Source organism: Bemisia tabaci, chromosome 1, assembly GCF_918797505.1.
Source record: "Bemisia tabaci chromosome 1, PGI_BMITA_v3".
Taxonomy (NCBI): Eukaryota; Metazoa; Arthropoda; class Insecta; order Hemiptera; family Aleyrodidae; genus Bemisia; species Bemisia tabaci.
The window spans coordinates 70,902,549-70,926,523 of record NC_092793.1 but is presented as its reverse complement, the minus strand read 5'-3'; the positions used below and the strand labels follow the sequence as shown (position 1 = coordinate 70,926,523).

General features: G+C 39.6%; 1 protein-coding gene across 1 annotated transcript in view; it reads right to left on the bottom strand.

Annotated features, from left to right (window-relative positions):
* Positions 1 to 3,210: 3,210 nt before the first annotated feature.
* sit (stuck in traffic) overlaps positions 3,211 to 23,975 on the bottom strand; it is a 40,538-nt gene continuing 19,773 nt past the window's right edge. Inside the window, exons 2-6 of the mRNA XM_019045715.2 lie at positions 16,626 to 16,744; positions 11,825 to 12,015; positions 10,174 to 10,311; positions 6,957 to 7,199; positions 3,211 to 5,380 (exon numbers count right to left, since the gene is read on the bottom strand). Of these exons, the coding sequence (XP_018901260.2) occupies positions 5,033 to 5,380; positions 6,957 to 7,199; positions 10,174 to 10,311; positions 11,825 to 12,015; positions 16,626 to 16,707 (1,002 nt within the window). The 5' untranslated portion in view covers positions 16,708 to 16,744 and the 3' untranslated portion in view covers positions 3,211 to 5,032. The remainder of the gene's footprint in view (positions 5,381 to 6,956; positions 7,200 to 10,173; positions 10,312 to 11,824; positions 12,016 to 16,625; positions 16,745 to 23,975) is intronic.

Sequence of the window (23,975 nt, the reverse complement as noted above, 5' to 3'; positions counted from 1 at the left end):
AGTCGAGAGTTTTTTTTGTTTTTATTTCGTTTTGTCGTATGTGTTCCGATTGGACGTGGCAATTTACGACGATACTACTGTTAGACCACGTAAGAGCTCGTATTGCCTCTACTTCTAAAATTGATGGAAATTACTGGAAATTGGCCAGTCCCATCTCATCCTATCCTGTGATATGTGCATAATTTATGAGCTAGATACGTTTTTTTTTTTTTTTTTTGAGGGAACATATGTATTAGATTGCTTAACTTTGTACATAGTCTAGTGTTCCATTAATTTGTCATTTTTCCATCCATATTTATTATAATTCAGAGTAGATGATTCTGAAGATTTGGCATCTATTAAGAAGTTCGAAACCCAGTTGCCATGAAAATTGAAATGTTCGATCATCCTCCGATACTGACCGCACATGAATGACACCGCCTGCCCCTGCCTGAATGACATGAAAATCGGTGGCCTGCTACACTCATTTGTAAATTTCCACCCATGGCGGAAATTTCTTGATAATAGGAAAATATACGGAGCAATTACTCACCAGAGCACTTCTCCTTGAGGTAAGATATCCAAATTCCACTGATTAAAACTTGTTTACGAATAATTTTTTTCAGAAATTTCCTCTCATGTTTTTTTTTTTAAACCAACATTTAAAGTAAAACACGATTCGTGCAAATAAAATTACTGGTATAAGGTAACTCTTAGAAAAGATATGAATGTTTCTTCACGCTTGAATTCAAATGCCCCGCTCATGAAAACGCAATGGTCTATGTCAGGACAATTCTGCGAAAACTGCCCAATTTGACCTCCGAAAAACTAAAAATCCAACTTGATTATTTTGTATCGAGAGTTTTTTCCCCTAGTTCAGTATGGCATCAGGATTAAAAAAAATATTACGGGTTTTTTTCATCAGGAATCCCCCCCCTCTTTTTTTCACACATTGCGCCAAACACAGTGTGGTCGCAACGCTGGTCGGCAGGAAACGAATATTGGCGCCTACAAGAGTGCAGGAATACTTCACGCATTGTGCTAATTAACACAGTGCGGTCGCTGGTCGGCTTGAAGCGCATACGAGTCAAGGAAGAACGTCGTGCCAATCTCCAGGCGTTGCCGAATTTCCTACGATAAAATACGAATTTCCTGGTATACTCATAAATATTTTCCTCCCAATTTTTTAGATGATTTTGTTCGTCATTTTACCTTAAGTTCCTACAAATTTTAAGGCAAAAATTTTCATAACTTTCCTCAAAAATACACATTTTATAAAAGGAAATTTGACAACTTTCGAATGTCCATATGACGTTCTTCCTTCTCCTGACGCAGTGTGGTACGCGATCGGACCCACGCAGAGTATTGCGTTTCTTGTGGCCAGGCAGCGATTCAAATTTCCCGTCACCTATGAAATATAAAAACGTTAAAATACATACAGCCACTTGTAATTTTTATCGAATTTTGAGATAGCATCTCCATTGTCACGATGAATATCGCACTCGAGTGCAGTTTCAAATTAGTATCGAATACGACATTTCTCCCCTTAAAACCCCCTGCCCGTATTACGTTGAATTTGTTTTATCAAATTTTGTAAGTGAATTCTTCGGTCTCGTGGCAACAGAAACGCGATCTCCAAATTTGATAAACATGACAAGTGGCTAAAAACATGGAACTAAGCGATGCGATATATCGCATGTCGTGACTCAAAACATGGTGTCCATTGAGTCACCTTAAGCACCAGGGTTTGCGCCCGACACTTGGCGTTTCAAGTTGTCGGATCGAAAAGCCCTCGGTCTCTATTCAAACGCAGAAAATATATCGATAGAATTACACCGTATATATAGCTAGTGTATTATATCACGCAGGGCGTCGCGTCGAGTCTAATTATGGTCTTGAGGATATTTAAGTAAAATATATAGTGATGTAAATAAATATGTGAACCTAAAAAATTTCATTGAGATAGGACTTTAAAAGCTCTGATTTAACTTAGAGCGCTCTCATCTTCGAAGATACACTACGTTTTCCCACGCCGCGCCGTTAGTTTCTTTTCTTTTTACCGGTCCCGCAAAATAAATGTGCTGAGTTATGCGCTCGACAATTTTTTCTTGAAGTGTTCATGAAACGACTCTCCCGCATTCTCTTGGGTCAGGGGATGTAGAACTGCAGCCCATAGTTTTGAAGTGTAACGTTGTAACACATTAAAAAAATCAATACCTTTTTCGGAATATTAACAATGTTTCAATAAAAATCAGTAATAGTTTACTCCATTGGCACAATGGGCGACGCTTGAATCGAGTTGAGGTGTAAGAAAAACAGGCAAAGAATCCTACGTTAGTATTGTGTGCATCGAAAACGAAGCGAATTTTATTACAGCGCTTGGATGCAACTATTTGAGCTCCACGGATGTCCCTGTTGCATACGCACGCAAGTGAAGGCGGTTTGCTTCACCCGGTATCCACCATTTCACTCTCGGCTTGGCACGCCAGCAGCGGGCTGTACTGCGAGAGTCCAAAGTGACAGAGCGCCTCAATCTTTCGTTTATACTACCAAGACATCTACTATGCACGAATAGTTGCACACATGTGTAGGATGTAAGTATCTTATGTGGTTTGGTTTTGATATAGCAATGAGCTGAGCATAAAAGGCGCTCTGTCATTTTGGATCTTCGCAATACAGCCCGCCGCCGCGCCGCGCTGACCGCGCCGAGGGAAAAACTTCAAGTGTCTGCTGTCTGGAGAGTCAAAACGCCTTCGCTTCCGATCGTATGCAACACGGGACACCCACGGAGCCCGAATAGTTGCATCCAGGCTTATAATGAAATTCGTTTAGTGTTCGTTTTATGCCGGTGAAGTAAACGATTGCTAATATTTTTCCGCAACATTGTCAATATTCCAAAAACTGCATTGACTTTTTAACTGTATTACAACGTTGCCTGACCTCAAGATCGCAAAAAAATTTAGATATCTGAGCAAGATTTGCAGAGTTTTTTAAATTTTTATTTACGGGTCGTCCTTTGTTTGAATTATCCCCTCTCTTGGGAAAATTCTTTCGACTTTTGAGTGAAATATTTTTTTTTTTTTTTTTTAACAATTACTACGGGAAACAGTACTTTCCTTGCGTACATAAACGTCACGCCATACTGCTTGTCATGCGTTGCCAACATATCTTGCTACCATTATTCAAAAAGGAAAATGATTCATAAACAGAAAAGTCATTAAACTATCAATTTCCAATTCATTTTTTTAAAGTTTATGTTGCAAATATCTCATAAAGTAATAATTGATACAGATTTTATTACCAATTCTGAACAACTTTGCATAAATAAAGACGAAATTGAAATTAAATTTAAAAGTCTATAATTAAATTAAAATTATTTCACGTTGTCTTAAGCTTAACTAACAACGATTAATTTGATACAAACTATTTACAAAAAATAAGTAAGTTATGGAAAAATAAAAAGAAACGGATTTAACTCCGGCATTGTCTTGAATTGAATATAGGTAGTCCTACATAAAGTGGACATTGGATAAATGGTGCCAAAAGGTACTATTTCTAGTTCATTTGAGAAAGAGTATATATGTCCTTAGTTTCTCTGTGCAGATAGGTGCTTTTATGGATGAGCCAGAAATAGCGGTTTCGTATAGCAGCATGTAGTCCAATGCGGCCACTTAAGGTGCCTCTGAAGAACTCGGATTAGGCGCACGGGTTCTCTGATTAATCAGAGGCAGTGGTGATCTTTGCGAGTTTTCAACACTGGACTTTCCCCAAAACAATCGGTACATATCGAAGGAAGCCCTCTCACCGAAGAATATATTACTCGCAATGGTTTAAGATAGAGAAAAAACAGTGTTGCCAATTCGTGAGATAATCCCCAATGTGACGGAGATTATTTTAATCTTCTCGAAGGCATCACAAAAGTGTGCCTAAACTCTTTCAATTGCACTACTCGAGAGCATGCATTGAATGTTTCAGATCTGGAATAGTGTGTTGCTACTTATCTTTAGGTAAAGAATACCAAGAAAGAAATTAGAAAAATGAAAATGAACTAATGACTAAGAAAAAGGGAACCTAAATTTCAACAACGAATTAATTTCTCCCTAATTTTTTCTTGCTTATGGTCGATACCTTCAGGAGTGCTTTTCTTTTACAAATAACATGATTATCAGAAGTCATTGTCACAAAAGCATCGGAAAATACACCAGAAGTTAAGGCCACTAATGTATTACATGTGTTCCGTATCAAATATGGATGGGCAATCACTGAGAAAAATTTAGACGTCCTTTTTGTAAAATTATGTACATTCAACTGTATAAATCTAAGCAAAGAGGAGGCATCATTTTAACCGTTGCAATCATAGGAAAATCTACATAATACATCTCTAAAGAGCCTATACATATCGCAAAATCAGCTTATGTTCTCCTCATAAGTTTTACGACAGGTCACTCGCACTTGTGAAGTTTTTTGAGCCCCATTCACACTATCAAACTTTTCATTCGACATAATTGAACGAAAAGTTGGATGCAAAAAAATTCGATTTTATTACCGTTGCAGTTTGATAACGTCATCAGCCTGCGGTTCGCGAAGATACAGCTTCGGCTCACGTCGGCCGGAAGGTTTCGTCCCACCTTTTCGTTCAATTTTTCATCAAATTGTCGTTTATTCTCGTCAGTATCACACTATCCAACTCTTCATTCGACAAGTTGCATCCAAGAGTTGGATAAAAAGTTTGATAGTGTGATATGGGCTTTGGAGTAGAGCCCACTGGTTTAATCGCTGTTTGTTGAGTTTATTTATTTTTTTTTGTTTGATTAAAAAAATCACAATTTTCTTGAAAGATCGTCATTTTAGGCAAATCTAAGAGGGAGAGGCAGGAGCTGTACAGAGGAATCACGACTTGTCTCAGAGAAGTTGGTTAAACTTGAAAAATCTCTCAAAACGCCCAAACATTGATCAAACTTGACAAAAATTGCTCCAAATCAGGTCAATTTTGAGTTGTTTTGTCGTGTGAATCTAAATTTAGATGCATTTTGCATCGCATTGACGTTGATTTTCATTCAGTTTTTAGATTCCCGTTACCATTAACCCTATGCGTAACGCCATTTTGCTTGGGGAACGGAGATTTTCCGTTGAGCTCGATTTTTTCGGCTGTGCCGTTGGTGTAGACCGGTTTCTTAGTGTTGCAGTTCTTATCGACGTTGTTGTTTTCTGTGTCGCTCCCTTTGCTCGGTTTTCGGCGGCTTCCGGCTTTGGAGTTGGAGTAGGCCTTCCTGTAGAAATCGCTGAAGAGCCAGAAGAAGAAGGCAGCGTTCGGCAAGACGAAGTACATGGCGAATCTCGGATATCCACAGTCGTAGATAAGCAGTTGACAGGAGTGCAAGAATGTGGCTAGGAATTGACCCTGTAACGAGATCGATTATCAGTATCATGAAATTGTAAACACTCTAATATCGTACTGTCTAATATTTGTGGCGCAGCTAGGCAAAAACTGCCGTGCTATGAAAGAACGCCGCATGAGCCTTCAGACGTTGTCCGATTTCCTCCAATAAAGCTCAAATTTACCGCAAAAATCGTGCGTATTTTTTTTTTTTCGAATTTTTTCAGATAATTTTGTTCGCAATTAAATCTAAACTATTTGAGAATTTCAAGGGAAAATATGCACAACTTTCCTCAGAAATGCATTTTTTATCCGGGGATGGTTGGCAACTCTCGAATGTTCATACGGCGTTTTTCTTTAGCATGGCAGAAATGTGCTTCAAGGTAGGCATAGGCGGATCTAGGGAGGCGTAGGGGCGTACGCCTGCACCCCCGTTCGCCCGAAAAAAGGAGGAAGAAAGAGGGATGAAATAAAGAAAGGACGCTTCCATTTGATTATTGATCATGAAACAATTGACTCAAACTGCATATTAGATGGTTGAAAATTTTAAAAACTTTCTTAGAGAACAATATGGCCTGACTCTCCTCTTGACCCTTCCTCCCCCAAGAGCGTTATTTGAGCTTTAGATCCCCCTTTCTCTAGTATTTTTTCAACTACTGCTACTTTTCATTCCACTGTTTTCCCTAGTCATTAACAAATCCTAGATTCGGCTCATTTCCTTCAACTTTCGCTGAACTTGATTTTTATCAGTCTGGTGATCACATTTCAGTAATGACGAGACTTGCAACCGATCACCATATCAATTTTTGGATTTATTGTCTCATGATCGATTAAAAACGTTTAAAAGCATGGGCTGTCCAACTCTCGGGGTCTTTCGCTTTAACATCGCCGTGCGGCCCTGACGTGACTAAGGCCCTACGTGTGTACGTGAGAATATAGTGCGTGGCGTGTTAGTTACTTTTATCTCCCTCAACTCGGTCTTTTCGCTCAATCAGTTTTCTAATCCTGAAGAACCAATATTTCTCATTTTTAGCGTTATTCAAGGGGTGTTTCTTCCGTCGATGTGATATATCGAGTTGAAACTTCCAGACTACTTATGCCATTTGCGGTGTTTTGAAATCTCCGCCCCCGTTTCACTGTCTTGAAGGAGACTGAAAAACCAACATTATTCCTTGAACTTTTCACACATTTTCTATGTGCAAAGGAAAAAAATCACCGAGAGTGTCAGATAATTTGACGTATTTCTATCAAACGGAACTATGGGCATTAGATTTGAGCCCTGAAATCCTTAAGCTAACATGCATATCAGGGCTCACAACATAATGCACATAGTACCGTTTGACAGAAATGCGTCCAATTGACATTGAGTTGATTTTTATTTGAGAAATAAAGCACGAAAAGAAGTTTTCGACGTTTCAACGACGTCTCAATGACGTCTACGTGGTTTTGGAGTTTCACCGTCGATATCCGGGGAGTCTACAGGTCCTCGGGGAGGAAAGGGGGAGGGTCTCCTCCTGCTTCGTGAACTTACGCTAATTTTCATATTTCATTTTATTAATTTTCGTCGGCATTGATTTCATAAAGTGAAAATAAGACTTACAAGTTGTAGCGTTGTGATATACTTTTTCCACCAGAGGTATGGTTGCATTTTGGGTCCGAATGCCGCTAACATGTAGTACGTGTACATGATGATGTGGATGAAGGAATTCACAAGTCCAATGAACGTGCCGTGACCCCCTGGGAAATACTTGGCCGCTCCCCAAGCTATCATCGGCATGGTCGTGTGGTGGTACACGTGCAGAAAAGATACTTGGTTATCTTTCTTCCGCAGGACGAAGAATATCTGTAATCAGGCAATAATGAATGTAACGTAAAATTTTCAAGAAAATGAATTTTTCTAGCGATACCTATGATACAGCAGACGAAAATATAGCCAAAATTAGTATGGATAACTCCTCCGAAGAATATTACCCGAACTATAAAATAAGTTTTGATAAAAGAAACTCTCTTTTATCAATTAAGAAGAAAAAATTGAAATTGCCTCCTTGTTAATGAGAATCAGTCCATGTACAACATGAGCATATAAGAAAATTGTATATTTATGTAATTCAAAGCAACAGAAAAGTCTGGAACATATCTTTGTTATTCGTCTCATGTACAAAGATTTCAGAAACTGTTAAGATTCTGGTCATACAGACTAATGAGCGAATAATATATGTATTTAATAAGGCGAACAGGGATTGAGCATCCAAAGAAAGCAGAATCTCAACTGACAGCTACCTGACCTCAGGCCACAAACTTACAGCCTAAGATTAAAATCTACTGATAACAGGTAATTGCGTGTATCTCAACAGAAACTTATTTCTTGGAAATCTATTATAGATCCCTGGTAAAAATTGGCAATAAGAGCTACGTTTCAAAATACCATAGGAATTCTTATAGCCGGCTAAAAAAGGCTACAGAAAATCATATAGCTGCCTGTAGAATGCGGAGAAAATCATACGGCCGGGCTATACGGAGCGATAAAAAATTATGCAGTCGGGCTATAGTTCCTATAGCCGGGCTTTACACTTTATCGCCTGGCTGTTGCTTTTTCGCCATCGATTATAAAAGGCTATAAGAAATTGTGTAGAAATTCGTGTGCTTTGGAAATCGTTAAGTTTGATACGGAGCCACCTTAATATTTACAAAACACACGTTATATTTTCCTCTAATACATATTTTTTTTTTTTTTTCATCAATTAAAACGAGAATAATCCATACAGGATGTGCGAACATTTCAAAGTTATGAGTTGAATAGCGCTGACTCCGCCGGATTAAATATTAGAGCCTAACGCAAAGCGGAGCGGCGACGCACTGGCGCCTACAAACCCAACAGGGATACTTCACGCATTGCGCAACGCGTGAAGTATCTCTGTTAGGTTTGTAGGCGCCAATGCGCGTTTCGCGCTGGCTGCCCGCCTGCCGCACCGCAGCGTGCCACGGCGCTTGAAGCATCTATTTCACACCAGAGGTATTGCACAGTATCATACGAAACTGAAGGCGCTCTAATATATTAGGAATGGCAGGTATCCATCAAAAGTACGGAGCTTTCCTCGCAAAATAAATCAAGATACTACGGCCCAAAAAGAAAGCAGTGGTCCAAAAACTCACTAAGTCCTAGCATCCGTAATTAGTGGCGTTTTGCATACACTATATCGCCTGGCTGTGAGTTGCTTAATTGCCATCGGCTATTAAAGACTATAAGAAATTGTGTAACCGGCTATAAAAGCTATTGGAAATCTTACAGCCGGCCGTAGGTCTAATTCTGGTCTATGGTATTTTGGAACACAGATTCTACTGCCAATTTTAACCAGGGATATTAGAGATATAAAAAAATAAAAAAGGAGCATTTTATAATCATTATACTTAATAATACCAGCTTCTAAAAGGGCTCGCTCTTTTATTATTAACGATAGAAATAAACTAGTGGTGGGCCCTTATATTCTAACCTTATAAACCAATGGCCTTTTTAAATTTTTGGCTTATGACTTTTGTCACTTCTAAATTTTAAAATTCGGATTATTAAGGTCTCAAAAAAGATTGCTTTTACTCAGGAATGGGAGAATCATTCAGATCACTGTAATAAGGTAATTAAATAATAATTTTTTTTACATGTAAAAAGTTACAAATCACCCGGTAGTTTGTATACTCCACTGTATTGTACCTTTAGGACAATGTGTATAATTCTTGTTGGAGGAACACAATAACTAATAAAAAAAATAAATTATAAAATAATGTATACTTCCTTCTCCCTATTTTGGCTCTTCCTACTCTAATGAAGGTATTTAATACTACGCTCAAAACAGTCGGAAGGTTCTTCTTGATTATCAACTTCCAGGATTTAAATTAATGAGTTTTGAATCATTAAAATTTTTGTCATATCATGAAATAAAACGATTTCATCTTAACCAGGAAAGACTCATCATGGAGGATGAACTCTCACCTTTTAAACTACGGGGTGTCCGGGATTTAGTACGCCACTCTTCGGACATGCATTAATTTTAAGGTGGAAATAAAACTTTTTAGTTCTACGAATACTTCTCTAAAAACGCCTCTTTTTCGGCGCTAGAGCCGGTAAAAGTTGTGGATTTCCCCCCCCGAAATTTTCCTATGCCCCTTTTAAACGCGTCAAATACTAGTGAAAACTGATTTTTGGGTGCAATTTTCAACGTATTTTTCATTTTTTTTAGGTTCGATGGTCCACGCCTTCATTAAAACGCTACGGGCAAGATCTTCACGATAAAAATGGGTGTTCATTTTTAAAGTGGAAGTCTTGCCCACTGCCTTTCCATGAAAGCGTTGTAAACTTGAAAAAAACAAAAAAAGTTAAAATTTCCCTAAAAATAACCGTTCGGATCCAATTTTTACTAACCTCCGACACTTAAAATTTTTTTTGAGTGATTTTCATTCCAAAGGCAATCAATTGCGAGAGACGTCAGTGGCGTGGCGTGGCGTGCGATGTATCGATTGAACTGCCATTTGGAGCCATAGCAAAAAATCGGTTATTAAGGTGTTCGTTGCGAACACCATGTATATCGATCCTTTTTCGTATATTTAAATTGCGGATCAATAGATTTATCGCACCACGCCACGCCACTGAGATCCGTTCCGCCAAGCGGAGAGGTCATTAAGGGTGTCATCGATGGGGGAAGTTCAAGAACACCAAACTTGACTCCTCTAACAAAGCTCTTAACACGAGGGTCTCTGTTTACGTTGTAATAACAGCCCGATAGTTTATGGGCCTTCTTGATTCGCGAGTAAGATGATGCTCTTACCGTGTCCAGGAGCTCGGAGATCTTTGCTAGGAAGTACATGTAGACGGCCCACGCGATTCGCATGGCTTTCGGCGTCCTTGAGAAGTCCACAGGCTCGCATCTCCAGCTGTAGTCCCTCAGCCAGGCGGCATCCAGCGCCTGCGAGGGTAGAACACACAATCATGAGGCACGACCAGGAAAGAAATTGTATACTCAAGGAAAACCTATCCCTTACACGATTCACGATTCTTATATTCCGACAACGTTCGACGGTAATATTTTGAAGTTTAAATGGATAAATCACGGAGTCAGGAACAATTGTCGTCTTTAAGTTTCATGGGAAACAATTCCTCCGTGTTCATATACTCTTACTATTCATCGTACACGGAGAAAAAAACCTCGTGCGTGGGACCCGAAGTTGAGGTCATACGGATCTCTGAAGTTTCCGGATTGAGTATCTGAACACTTTAGGTCTAGCTGTCGAGGTTCGGATCACGCATCTGAAACTTCAGTTCTTACATCCGAAAAACTTCGGTCCTCACATCCGAAGTACTTCAGATGCAAGAACTGACGTTTCGGATGTGTGATCCAAACCTCGACAGCTAGACCTAAAGTGTTCAGATGCTCAATCCGAAAATTTCAGAGATCCTTATGACCTAAACTTCGGGTCCCACGCACGAGGTTTTTTTCTCCGTGTAAAATTAATTAGATACCTTTGGGTGATATCGATTCGAAATCGATTATTAGTAAATCGCTTTTTTGGCCCAAAAAATAGAATAAATGAATCGATTATCTATAGTCGATTTTCAAGCAGAGCTGATTTCTCGAACCGACTAGCGATTCAAATGAATGCTCGATTGAAGCCGAACAATTTTGGTCCAAATTTTGAAAACGTTGGCGGCAATGATGTCAAATTATCCCTGATAACCCGGGACTTAATTTAAGTTTTAAGCCTTAGGTTCGCGCCGTGGAGGTTCTTTTTTCAAGTGTGGAGGAAAATGTGGATAATATTTTATTTACTTTTACGGCTTTGCAAACCTCGGCTTAATTTTGCCTTTATATATATCGACAAAATTTAAAAACCCAATGAAACTGTTTTGAAAAGAATTGTAATAAGTTTGTGATTATCGAATCGGATGCTGAATGGATTTGGCAAACGTTCCTCTTAAAAATTCTAGACAAAACAGTGACAATTAGTTGAATCAAGAATACTTTTTAACAAAACAATGATCAAAATTAATTTTACCCTTCGCCCGGTTTTAAGACGAGAGTGGATACTTTTCGATCGCTATGCCTCTACAAAGTTTATTAAGAGTCTTTAATTATGGCTACATATATATGAAAAAGTGGCAAAAGAGTTTAAATACTCCATGGTCACTAAAAGAGGAAAAAGGACTTACAGGGTCATCCAAAAGTGATACACCCTTTATGTAACTTTTGAATAAAGTTAGGTAGAGACCTGTAATTTTAGGAGTGTCCTTAAATTGAATAAGGGAACTACCTCTGGGACTTCTTAAAATTTTAGGGGGCCACGAAGGAGGCCACGGATAAAAAAGGTTAGGACCTTTTTTTAAATGGCAAATCCCCACTTGCGATAAATCATTTAAAGAACATGGAAAATGCGGAATATTGGTCCCCTGTATATGTATAATAGAATAGTAGAAATACATACCTCGAAAAAGATCCACACACTGACTACAACTTGTATAAAATTATAGGCTATTAAAGTTTTTGTTAATTTAAAAGGAGGTCTGTTGGCCATCCATTTTCGTCCTAAGGAGAGACAGAAGTATAAATATAATCCTAAAATTGTGAGACCGGGAACTGGACTGCCAAGAAGAGGCCAATCATTTGTCCTTTTATCTGCAACAAAACGACAAACGAAAGAAAAATCAATGTAATAGGTTTAAATCAATTTTTCCACTAACATAGGAATCCTGTTGTAGCATTGCAAGCCGCTCTCTGATGCCCGATGTACATTTTTAGAGTTCTTGTGAGGAAGTTGATTGGCAAATTTAACTCCATGACCTCCCTTACAACTAAATCCGTAGAAGTTGTATCTACCAACAGACCATTCACCCGTATTCTCCTTTTATTGGGTGAAACTCAAATCCCTCAGGATAAAGTATCTAGATATTTAGGCCTTCACCTGGATTCCAGGCTCGATTGGGGTACCCATATTAAAAAAAGGTGCACAAATGCGCCTAAAAATTTCAAATATGCAGTGGCTCTTCGGCCGCAAATCTCGCTCGCCCCATCAAATAAATTTGCTCCTCTACAAGTCAATGTTGAGGCCGGTTTGGAGTTACGGTTGCCAACTGTCGGGCTGTGCAGCCAAATCAAATCAAGATAGAAGTTTTACAAGTGAAAATTCTCAGAAGTATTGTTAAAGCTCGCTGGTATGAGAGAAATGCAGCTATTCGCGCTGATCTCAACATTGAATCAGTAGAGGAGTACATTACAAAAATATACACCTTTTACGAGGCTCGACTCCATCGGCACCAGTGGCGTAGCTTGCTTTGCGATATATCGATTAACCTGTCATTTAAATCTATGCAAAAGGATCGATTATCAAGGTGCTCGTAACGAACACCTTAATAATCGATTCTTTACTACAGCCTCAAATGAAGTAATATCGATAATCGATTATTCACGCCTCGCCACTGATTGGCACCCTAACGCAGAAGCACTGGCTCTCTTGGAGTCAGACCAAAAGAAGACGATTAAAAGATAGAAGGCCTCATGAGCTTGGAATCAATGGGCTCAAAAATGTTTCTCTCAGAAAAATAGAGCCATCAAGGTGCCTCCTCATGCTTCACGGACATGATTGGGGGTTCGTTGGACTTGGACCGGTTTCGGTCGTCCGCAAATAAGATGAAACAAAAACTTATCACTAATTAGTATTCATTTGTTGTCTTCATTTCCTCCTCAATTATTAGAGGTAGTATTAATTATTTCCTTAGCTGTAAAATTGTTATTTACAACTAAAATACTAGTAGTTTTGCCTTGCTGTTAAGCGGCGGCTCATTTATGTGTAAATTCTAACTTGTGTTTTTTGTTTTTTTTTCGGCGGTTGAAAAACGGAATGTGAACCCCGAAACGTCCTGTCCAAATTACTTTTATTTACATCCTGTACCCCGTGTTCCTCTAATCTCATTTATAACTAAATGTACCTTTAACGACTTAATTAAGCTTTTAAAAGACATGTAAAATGTCCAAAAGTGTATCATTGTACATGTACATACTTCTTTTGTGGAAATCAAAAAAAAAAAAAAAAAAAAAATAATCATCATAAAAAAAATGACCTCTCTTGGGACCAAGAAAAACTTTACGAATCATGTATAGCATACAAATCAATAAATTAATTTTCACTTCTCAAGGTCTTTTCTATTAAAGCAAATGAGGGAAAATTTTACTGTACGAAAATTGGTTTGTGTTTAGTGAAAAAGTGAGAGGTTCATCTAACATTTCATAGCGTGCAACCACTTTAGGGTGTGCTGGTTTAAGAGATAATAAAATACTTGATGAGTACCAGCCCAGTTCTAATTCTTATTTTAACCAAAATTAAACTGAAGAACTTCGCGCATTATTTGTGAATTAAGATCAAGAGATCTAGTACAATTAAAGTAATTTTTCATCCGTGAAAATAAAATGCCACTTTGCTCTCTTCATCAAGGCACCTCATTCAAATTATCGCTCATTTGACTGTTTTGTGAATCAAACTAGAAGATGTATTTACGCAATCTTCTCGATGAGGTTCAAAACGAGGCGCCGGCCTGGCTGCGAGAACCACGTGCTGATACCCAATCGAATAATCGTTGCGTCTAATTATTCTCACTCACACATACCCAGTAACGAAGAAAGCTTGTCGCACACTGTGGAATTTTACCGGAAAATCTGACCAGACCTCCAATTTCAAAACTAGGGGAGGTAAAAAAGAACAATAACGCGCGATATTCGAATGTGTCCTGTTGTGGTTTCTTAAACCAATATGCGTTTTAAATGCAACTGAGTCCCCCACGCTGAAACCGGTTTAAAATACCCATTTTACTAAGATTAAAGTAATGTAAATGGACTAATTGATGGTTTACTTCAAGTTGGCTGTAAGTGAGAAACACTCGGGGCGGATTCGAGAGGGTGATATTAATGGCTAAAGTGCTAAATCACGTATATCCACTCCGATGTTTCAAACTTTCCGCTCCTCCTTTACTTTTTTGGAGAGGAACAAGCTACCTGTATGGCTCATTTTTCTTCATAAATAATACGGTCCGGTAGAACGCTGGAACTAAGCGTTACCAGATATGCAAATGTAAGAGGTCTCGGAGCTTATGGTATAGATTTTGCAAGACAGAAAAAAAAAATCAACATAGTCACCTGGTTTTCCGAAGAAAATATAGAGCATGACAGGAAGTCTGCCACGTAGCTAACGGAGATACGTGGTTTTGCATTTTCGCAATCGATATTCGTGATTAGTTTTTTTATTATGTGAATAAACATCTTTTTAATGGACGAGCCACAAATAGTAGCTTCTACTCAAAAATTGTGGTCCAATGCGTTTATCTTTGAAAAAATAGAGTTTTAATAATCGTTATTTCAGGTCTCGAGGATTAAACCGCGGAAATTCGCAAAATTTGAAAAGTTGAATTTCAAAGACAGACATTCTCGAGGAGTTTTGACATCCTTAGGTTCATGAACATCAGACATGAGTAATATTGGAATATTCGCCCCAAAACCTGATGATTTGGATCATGGCATGCTTGCTATACCTAATTTTTACCAGCTGCCACTTAAATATGAGTTCTCACTTAACTCAGTCCTGACTGACTCAGTGACTGAGTCTTACTCAGTCTCGGTTTCGCAATAACAGCAAATCGACGGCTCATTTTTATTTTTTCTGGTTGAAAATGGAATTGTTAATATTTTGAAAGGTTCCGGGTTTTTGTTTATCCTTTGTTGTTTTTTAGCAGCCTTTTCCCCAAATTAAGTTGTTATTTTACTATATGAATTTCGGCTGATTAAGTTGTTTTTCGCTCTTACTTAACTTTGAGTGGTCTCAGCTACGAACTAGTTTTGGCCAGGTTGTGGGGTCAAAAATTCAGTGTGCGGCAAGCAGGACTAGTGAAGTGATGTTTCGATTTTTAAATCCGAATGCATTGACCGCGCGGTGAGTCCCGGCACACCGGAAAGAATATTGTTTCCATTTAAAGACACATGCGTGGAAAGCACTTATTGTTCACTCTCCTCCTTCCTCCTTCCGTTCTCCCGGATTCATTTTCCACGACCATTTCCACCTCTTGTTTTCTTTCCAAGTTCATTACCATGCCCGAAAACGCCGCGGTTATTTTCCTTTACAGCTTAACTGCATTCGACTCTCCTTCATGGGGTAGTAATTTGAGTGAAGAGGCCTTCAAGCCCTCCGCATTCATGCCGCAATCACACGCTGAATGAGGAAGCTGAATGTGGCTTGAATGTGGAAGTCATCTGCCCGATGCCTGAATTTTGCTAGAGTACCTATATTGAGAGAGTATGGCCACTGAGGTTACCACCTCTGATTGGCTCAGCCATCTTAGGCTAAATGGAGCCCTTAGGACCCAAAAATGGCGGACGCCATAAATTAATGTAATGCAAAATGACTCAAAATGTAGTTTTCTTTGCTTATCGTAACGAGAAATTTACTCAAATGCACTATTGCGACATCTTTACATATTTTTAAGGCTAATCGTGTGCAATTTTTGAGAAAAATTATCTTAGATGTAGTAAGGTTGGCAGCAAGTGCGGTTGGTGATAACCGTCAAAAGTTGGCAATGACCCCCTCCCATCCACAAAAACCAAAACAAAGCACCGCCATTTTTGGGTCCTAAGCCTCTCCATGGGGCCCAGTGGCCATACTCTCTCAATATAGGTACTCTAAATTTTGCGGGACACGTGAAAAATTCAGTAACGATTTTCAGCGACCATCGGATAATGTCGGATTTGTCTGAACTATTCGAATAGATTTGATACACATCTGGATGAAGTTGACTTCCATATTCAGCTGCCAAATTCAGCATGTGATTCCGGCATTAGGGCAGGGAAGGTAGTACACCAGAATGTGCATTCGTTGCTTAGAAGAGAAAGAGAAGAGAGTGAGGCCTAATTAAGTTACGACTCAACATGTGACAAGTTTGAGTTGTTCCCAAGAAAACTACAGATAGGGCCCTATTTAAATATAAACCTAAAAAAAGAAAAAAGAAGAAGAAAAAAGGTTACGACCATGACAAGGTGCTTCTCAGTTGAAGTAGATGTTGTTTCGCCGCGAATAAAAATTTAGTTGCAGTCAGAAATTAAACAGATTGCCGTTACAACTGGGTAGCTAATGCGTTCGTCTTAAAATAAAAACAGGAGTGAAAATACATCGATCGATTGGAGTAATAGCTAAGATATGATGGTCTCGTGTCTGAGCACATTTAAAAAACGGGCTCAGGATAACTTACCTCCTAAGTCAAAGAAAACGAAATTCCAAAATTTAACTACAGCGTTTTGTTCAACTACAGTGTTGTTTTCGGAAGACGACATGGTGCTTGGGTAAGTTTGTATTTACAATGAGTAGGACCTGAAACATACAGAAAACGAAACATACCTTAGTTTAGTGTAATTTAGTTTAGCATCAGTGGATATAAAAATGAGCATATCATTTGAAATCTTGAAACACGACAAGACCACCAATAAATGTCTTAATTTCTGGGTTCATGTTCAAAATTTTGCTGAGGATGATTCTTCATTAGCAAATGACTGTTAACGAAAGGACAGCAAAACTTCCAGAAGGGTCGTCCCGAAATAACGTACCGCAATTTTTCAGTATTTTTGACCCCCTCCCCCTTGTAACGCTCTTGTGACGCAGGTCCTTATCCTTTAACACGTGAAAACAAAGTGGCGTAATGCTCTCCGCGAATCCCCTCCCTCCTAGAGCTTTAAGTAACTTAGGGACGGGCCAAAACCTCGTATCTCGTCTGTGATGTTTTATAATCTTCGCTCTGATTTTATTTTGTTTAAGGAGAACAAATAAATATTATTCTTTTGAAGTTTTTTCAAAATTTTCCTTGCATAGAGAAGAAAAATCATGGACGTGTTTGAGTATTGACGTTGAGTATTTTTCAATCAACGTTGCAAACCAAGATACGTGATTTGGAGGTTTCACCATCGATATGTCTACCCTCAAAAGTTGATCTGCGGTAAATGATTTGCGAGTTAACAGATAATCTAGGACAACCGAGAAAAAGCTCGATTTCGACATTCCACTGAGACAGAATGCGCCTCTTGCAAACTTTTTCTGGAGCAAAAAGCAGAGTCGTTTCTCATAGAAAATGGCTCAAAAATCACGATGAACGCCAGGGCCGGATTCACCTATTTGCCGCCGATGGGCCGCCTATATTTTGTCGCCCCGTCCTCATTCGTTTTGAAACTCGATAAAAACCATCAAATGAACGTGCCAGCGGGAAAAGGGTGCATAAGACGCATTTATTCGTGTTGAACACATTTTTTGGGAAAGCCCTGTCAACACTACTTGCAAAAGTTCACGGAACTTTGCGCGAAAGTTAAGATGCGTAAACCTATCTCTGTGTGGACAAGGCCCTCCATTCATAAGAAATGAACGAAAAAATTATGAAAGAACAAACATAAATGTGGCTCAATGATTTTAACTTTCGCCGCCGCGCCGCGCAGACAGCACAGTGTTTGGCGCAATGCGTGAAGTATTCCGACAGTTTAGTAGGCGCTATGAGTTTCACGCCGACGACCGCTGTTGAACGCCCTGTGTTTGACGCAATGCGTGAAGTATTCACGCAGTCTTGTAGGCGCTGTGCGTTTCACGCTGACCGCAATGACCGCACTGTGTTTGATGCAATGCGTGAAGTATTCGTGCAGTCTTGTAGGCGCTAATATGTGTTACATGCCAATCGCAGCGCCGAGGGCTTCTCCTTTTCATCTCGAGTCCTCGTCATCATTTCTCTCTAAGTCGCGCCGTTCCAGGCCAAATTGCGTGTTTGATTTCTCTCTTAACTCGACTTATTGAGGGTGCTGTCTCTTGTATCAGTAAGAGACGACAAAACTAGAAATTACCTTACTCTCAGGAAAGGGCCTGTTGCAAACTTTTGCTAGAGCAAAACTAAGAGTTGTTTCTTATAGATAATGCCTCAAAAATCACGATGAGCGCATTGGCAAAGTCTGAAATGCACTCATAACTTCACAATCTGCGTAAGAAATTTGCGTTTTTTTAAGCTTCCCGCTTCAAAAACGATACTACGGCACAGATGAACATTTTGTAAGAGGAGTCGTTCCATCGTCGGCAATAATCATCATAGCCGACGCCAATCCGCCAAAACACGTTTGATGGGACGAGATAACACCTGAACTGGATTGGACCAGATAACAATCGGTGTGTTAACGTTCATATTTTCCATGCCCGAATTGATTGACCTTGAACTCTCCTTGAATTACGCGCGGAACTGCGTGCAAGCGTCGGCCATGATGAATATCGCCGACGATGGAGCGACTCCTCTAACAAAATGTTCACCTATGCCGTAGTATCGTTTTTTAAGCGGGAAGCTTAAAAAAACGCAAATTTCTTACGCAGATTGTGAAGTTATGAGCGCATTTCAGACTTTGCCGATGCGCTCATCGTGATTTTTGAGGCATTATCTACAAGAAACAACTCTTATTTTTGCTCTAGCAAAAGTTTGCAACAGGCCCAATGATAGATTGTCGCCTTTTCTCGTTTGTAATTTTGTTTGTATAAATCCGATTTTTTTTATATCTACACTTTAAAAAATTGCAAATTTTTGCCGCCCCTTGGATTTGCTGCCATGTGCCGCGGCCCATGTGGCCACCCCCTTAATCCGGCCCTGATGAACGCATCACATGAGTCTGAAATATATTATTAACTTTGCCACCTGCGTAAGAAATAGACGTTTTTAAAAGCTTCCCGCTTCAAAAGTGATACTACGGCACAGGTGATTATGACCTAAGAAAAGTCGTTCCATCCAACCCTTGCGCATTACGATGCTACACAATATTCAACATGACTGACGCCTCCGCGCGCAAATCACGAGGAAGTACCATAATCTTTATCAACGCACACGGAGAAAAAAGCTTCGTGCGTGGGACCCGAAGTTGAGGTCATACGGATCTCTGAAGTTTTTGGATCACGTATTTAAAAACTTGAGGTCCAGCTGCCGAAGTTCGGGTCAGACATCTGAAGTATTTCGATATATATACCGAAGGGTTCGGGTCACACATCTGAGGTACTCCGGTACATACCGAGGTGCCTGGATGTCTGACCCGAACTTCGGCAGCTCGACCTCAAGTTTTCGGATGCGTGATCAGAAAACTTCAGAGATCCACATGGCCTCAACTTCGGGTCCCATGCACGGAGTTTTTTTCTCCGTGCATTGAAAATGTAAAAATAGACACGCGCCGGTTGCTAAAATCGTGTTTCGTCACGTGTGTATTTGGCGGGTTGGCGTCAGCCATGTTAAATATTGCGTCGCATCCTAAATGGAACGACTCCTCTTAGGAAATGTTCACCTGTGCCATTTGAAGCAGAAAGCTTAAAAAACGCATATTTCTTACAGAGGTCGTCAAGTTGGGATTGTATCTTTGACTTTCCCAACGTGCTCATCGTGATTTTTGAGCCATTTTCTATACGCATTATCTCTTCTTATTGCTCTAACTGAAGTTAGCAGCGAAGAAGTTAGTCCATGTGGACTACCTCGGAGTTAGCTCATAAATAACCAAATGGACTGCATTTTGCAATTTAGAACTATAAAGTATGGGTCTTCTGGAAAAACACTTATGTGCATAGGGAAACTAATGGCACATACGTCGTTTTTAAACCGGGCTAGAATTTATAGTTCCAAATTACAAAATGCAGTCCAAATTATTTGTCGCTTTGGGAACTGAATGACATGCGTCAACATGGCTTCTTTTCTACAGAGCTGGGCACTTTTCAACTTCGTTGTGGGTTATCATCGGTTTGTCTTGGTATCGTCTATCATATTCGATAACAAATATCGTCTCTGAGCCTTTTACATATGGATGAGACTTCATTGAAGCGTGTATTTCAGGAAGCCAAGAGCTTTCATCACGCCCTCTTTCTGAGTCATCCTCCAACGCCCGGTCGCATCAGTTTCCCGGTAGCTCCAAGCTCAGAATTCTTCTGCCGGTTCACACCCGAAGGATCCGTGACTTCCAGCTCCGAGAGTGAATCTTCGCTCCTTTGACACGAAGGCTTGAATTTTTTTTGAGGCGAGTCCTATTTCCCGTATATTTCTATGATTTCCCGGGCTCACGTGAAAATTAAGTTAAGATTTTATGTCAGAAGAGAGACGAAACGAGGAATCAATCATCGAGGTGGTCACGCTGCGCTGAGCTGCGTCTCGCGCGAGAATGCAACGGTGCAATTGGCGCGATAAACAAACGCCGGGAAAGTAAACAGACAACTCGGGAGCACGAACGACCTTGCGCCTTGCTGCAGTTTTGTCTCGACCGGGAAAAACGCCGTAAGTGCCTCCAAACGATGCCAAATTTCATCTGACAAATCACAAATTTCCAGGAAAACTTGTAACTATTTTTCCTCCAATTTTTCAATTAATTTTGAGCGCAATAGAGAATTTGCAGGTGTCTGAAATTTGATGAATTTCGTGTTCAAGTGAAAACTACTGAATGAACTAAACACGAAGATATCCTTAGTTCATGAATTGAACAATTATTGGAGGAGATATTACGAAATGATCTAATCTGCTAAAATACGAGTGTTTAAGTGGGAAATGCCCCTAGATGACGTCACTAGGCGGTGCATTATCTAACTTTTAAACCTATTTTTATACTATTTCCCATATCAGAAAAAAGTATAAAAAATACTGGGAAATCAGCTGTTTAAGCACTTTCAGATGAAGCAATAGAAAAAATATTGCATGCAAATTCCCCATTTAAACTAATACACCTGATCATTCCAAGAAAAAATTTTCATAACTTTTGAAAAAAATGAATATTTTATAGAGGGAAATATGGCAACATCCGAATGCTCATACGATGTTTTTGCCGCAGAGTTGGTCGATGATGGTCCAGTCGCGGTGCACGCGTCAAGCGAGACATGGATCGGACCGCCAGCAGCCCTATTCTACTTCACGCCCGTCCCGTGGAATCCGAGAGCCACTGCACCTCAGTGTCTCAAGGTTTCAAGCAGTGGCGTGGCACGCTTTATGATAAATCAACTGATCTGAAACTTATAGAATAGAATAGATTATTAGGGTGTTCGCAACAAACACCTTATTAATCGATTCTTTATCAAAGGTTCAACTGGAAAAATCTCGATAGTCGATTATTCACGCTTTGCCACTGGGTGACTACACCTGGAGGGGCGTTCGTGTTCATGCACGCGTCGCATAAGCTTTTGTGAGGAATCATCAAGAAGCTCGATTGTCGAATCGATATTGAATGACCTTGTTCGACACAAAACATTGCTAAGATAGGGTTTATTGATCAGGATCATTCGGTAACGATTCAGCAATCGAACAGTTGGTCTCCAACATTCGGTCCATGTCAAACTATCTATAAACGAGGCATCAACCCTACGAGGCTCCGTTTCCTGACTGAATTTTTGGACGGCATCAATCTTTTTTTTTTTTTTTTTTTGAGTTTTGTGACGGCATCAATCTTAACCAGCCCGAGTACTTTTCATGTTTCCTAATTTCCTCTCATGTTGTATTTTATATCTAAAATACTGAACAAGAGGATGCCTCGAAATTATCTGTGAATTTTTCCTAAATTATGAAGAATATGAATTCATTTAAGAGCCGATCAAGAAACTGCCCCTTTTTGAAGACGCGGAGATTTTTTCAAGTTTATCCCAAGCGAACCTTTATGTTGAGACAGAATTTCATCTTGCTACGTATTCGTAACGGCGCGTCCCACGCTGCTGCGTGCACTGCTTCATGGAGTAGGGTGACCGGAGCGCCTTCCTTTTTGTCATAAGCAACACGCGCGTCCATAGAGTACGAATAGTTGTATCAAGGCGTTCTTATCACCATCAATCGGATGCGTTGCTTATTTTGATGGAGATATTAGCACGAAAAGCCTCGACACGTCTTATTCTACCCGATCGCCGTTAAATACTTTGAATTAAAAAATGAGCCTATTGAAAAAAGCGAGTATTTTAATATTGTTTCATTAAAGAAAAAACTTTAATTTATTTTGTATTTTCTGGGACAAAATTTCATCAGTTGACGTTACTTGGGGATTAAGATTTCTGTAGACAGTCCGATCTGCCGACCAGTCGTGATGGAGCGTTGCACCTTCAAACATGTTGCAGACCAATCGTCGAAGAGAAACAAGTTAACTTCATTGCTTGAAATCCATACAGAATATTTCGCTCACGGAGAGGCAAAATTAAGGTAGTTGTCAAGAAATTACTTTGATTAGTTTCCAAAGAAAAAATAAAACGTGACAGGAAGTTTGCAACGTCGCAACTCGCAAACGGAGATACGTGATTTTGTATTCTGGCTATCGATACATTTTTCGGGCGACTATAACTCAATGAAAAGTCCACACTAGAAAAAAAGTCGCTTGGATCTAGAGTTCAGACTCTAAATAACATTGACAAGAAAAAACACTCTTGATTCAATCAGATTTTTCCTTGAATCGAAGAGCCGAGCCTCTTGATTTAGGCGGATTTCTTTTTGATTCAAACATAAAATCCGATTGAATCATCAAGAGTATTTTTTCTTGTCAATGTTTTTAAGAGTCTGGACTCTAGATCCAAGCGACTTTTTTCCAGTGCACTCAGTTGACTCTACGTCTCGAGTGCAACAAACCGATTCTAGATTGATCATAAATATGCATCCCTGAAAATTGACCAATCCAAGTGTAGCTCCAAAAAAAAAAAAAAAAAAAAAGAATGAGAAAATGAGCGGGACTTGTGCAATGCTGAGGACGGAAGGTCTGGGGCGGCGGGGGGCGGGGGCGGTCGGGTCTAGAAGATACGAGTGAAGCCTGCGCGGGTAATTGAATGCAATTTCAAAACCGTGAAGAGAGGTCGAAGGTGTTCAACTCTTAGTGCATAGCTGCATAACTGCATGACGCGGCACGGCGTCAGCAACGGTCAAATCAACATGAGACGTTGTCGGATTATAACGTCGATTCTATCTACTTTATGCAAATATTAAATTAGCCGCTCCTGGGTTAGATCACGGCTGAGAGTGGTGATCACTTTCCAACAAACATGGAATAGTTATTGGAGATTTTCAAAACGCAGCTGATTTGATTTGATAACGTGAGTTAGGTACCTTTCAGCTTGGAGGCACTTGTATGAACAATAGGGCTCAACTTAAGTAGTTACGTCAGAGGAGCGGCAATATGTTCGCCTTCATTGTGCATAGGTAGGCAAGTTCTGGACATAGAAGCACGTTGATTTGTAACCTGTTCTATTGTTATTTTTTCCGTTATTTTCATAACTCATGAATTTTATCGCGGGCCGGCGCCTAGACGTCTTTCATCCTTGCTTTATGAATTTTGAATTCCATCTCTTGTAAATACGACCAAACAAAATTTAAAATGCTGTCTCGGAGAGAAATTATAGCTTAGTGATAGTAAATGGACCACTAGACAGAGTGCGAATTTTAGTCATCTGCTCCATTGGCTCCAATCAAAATTTCGTGTTAATCACGACTTGCGCGACCATAACTACTGAAATTGGCTTCTAACCAATATATTAATATTTGTTGGTGAATAAATTTATACTTCTCGCTCCTGAGAACAAACCAAAATTTGGCTAAAAACGAGTTTTCAGA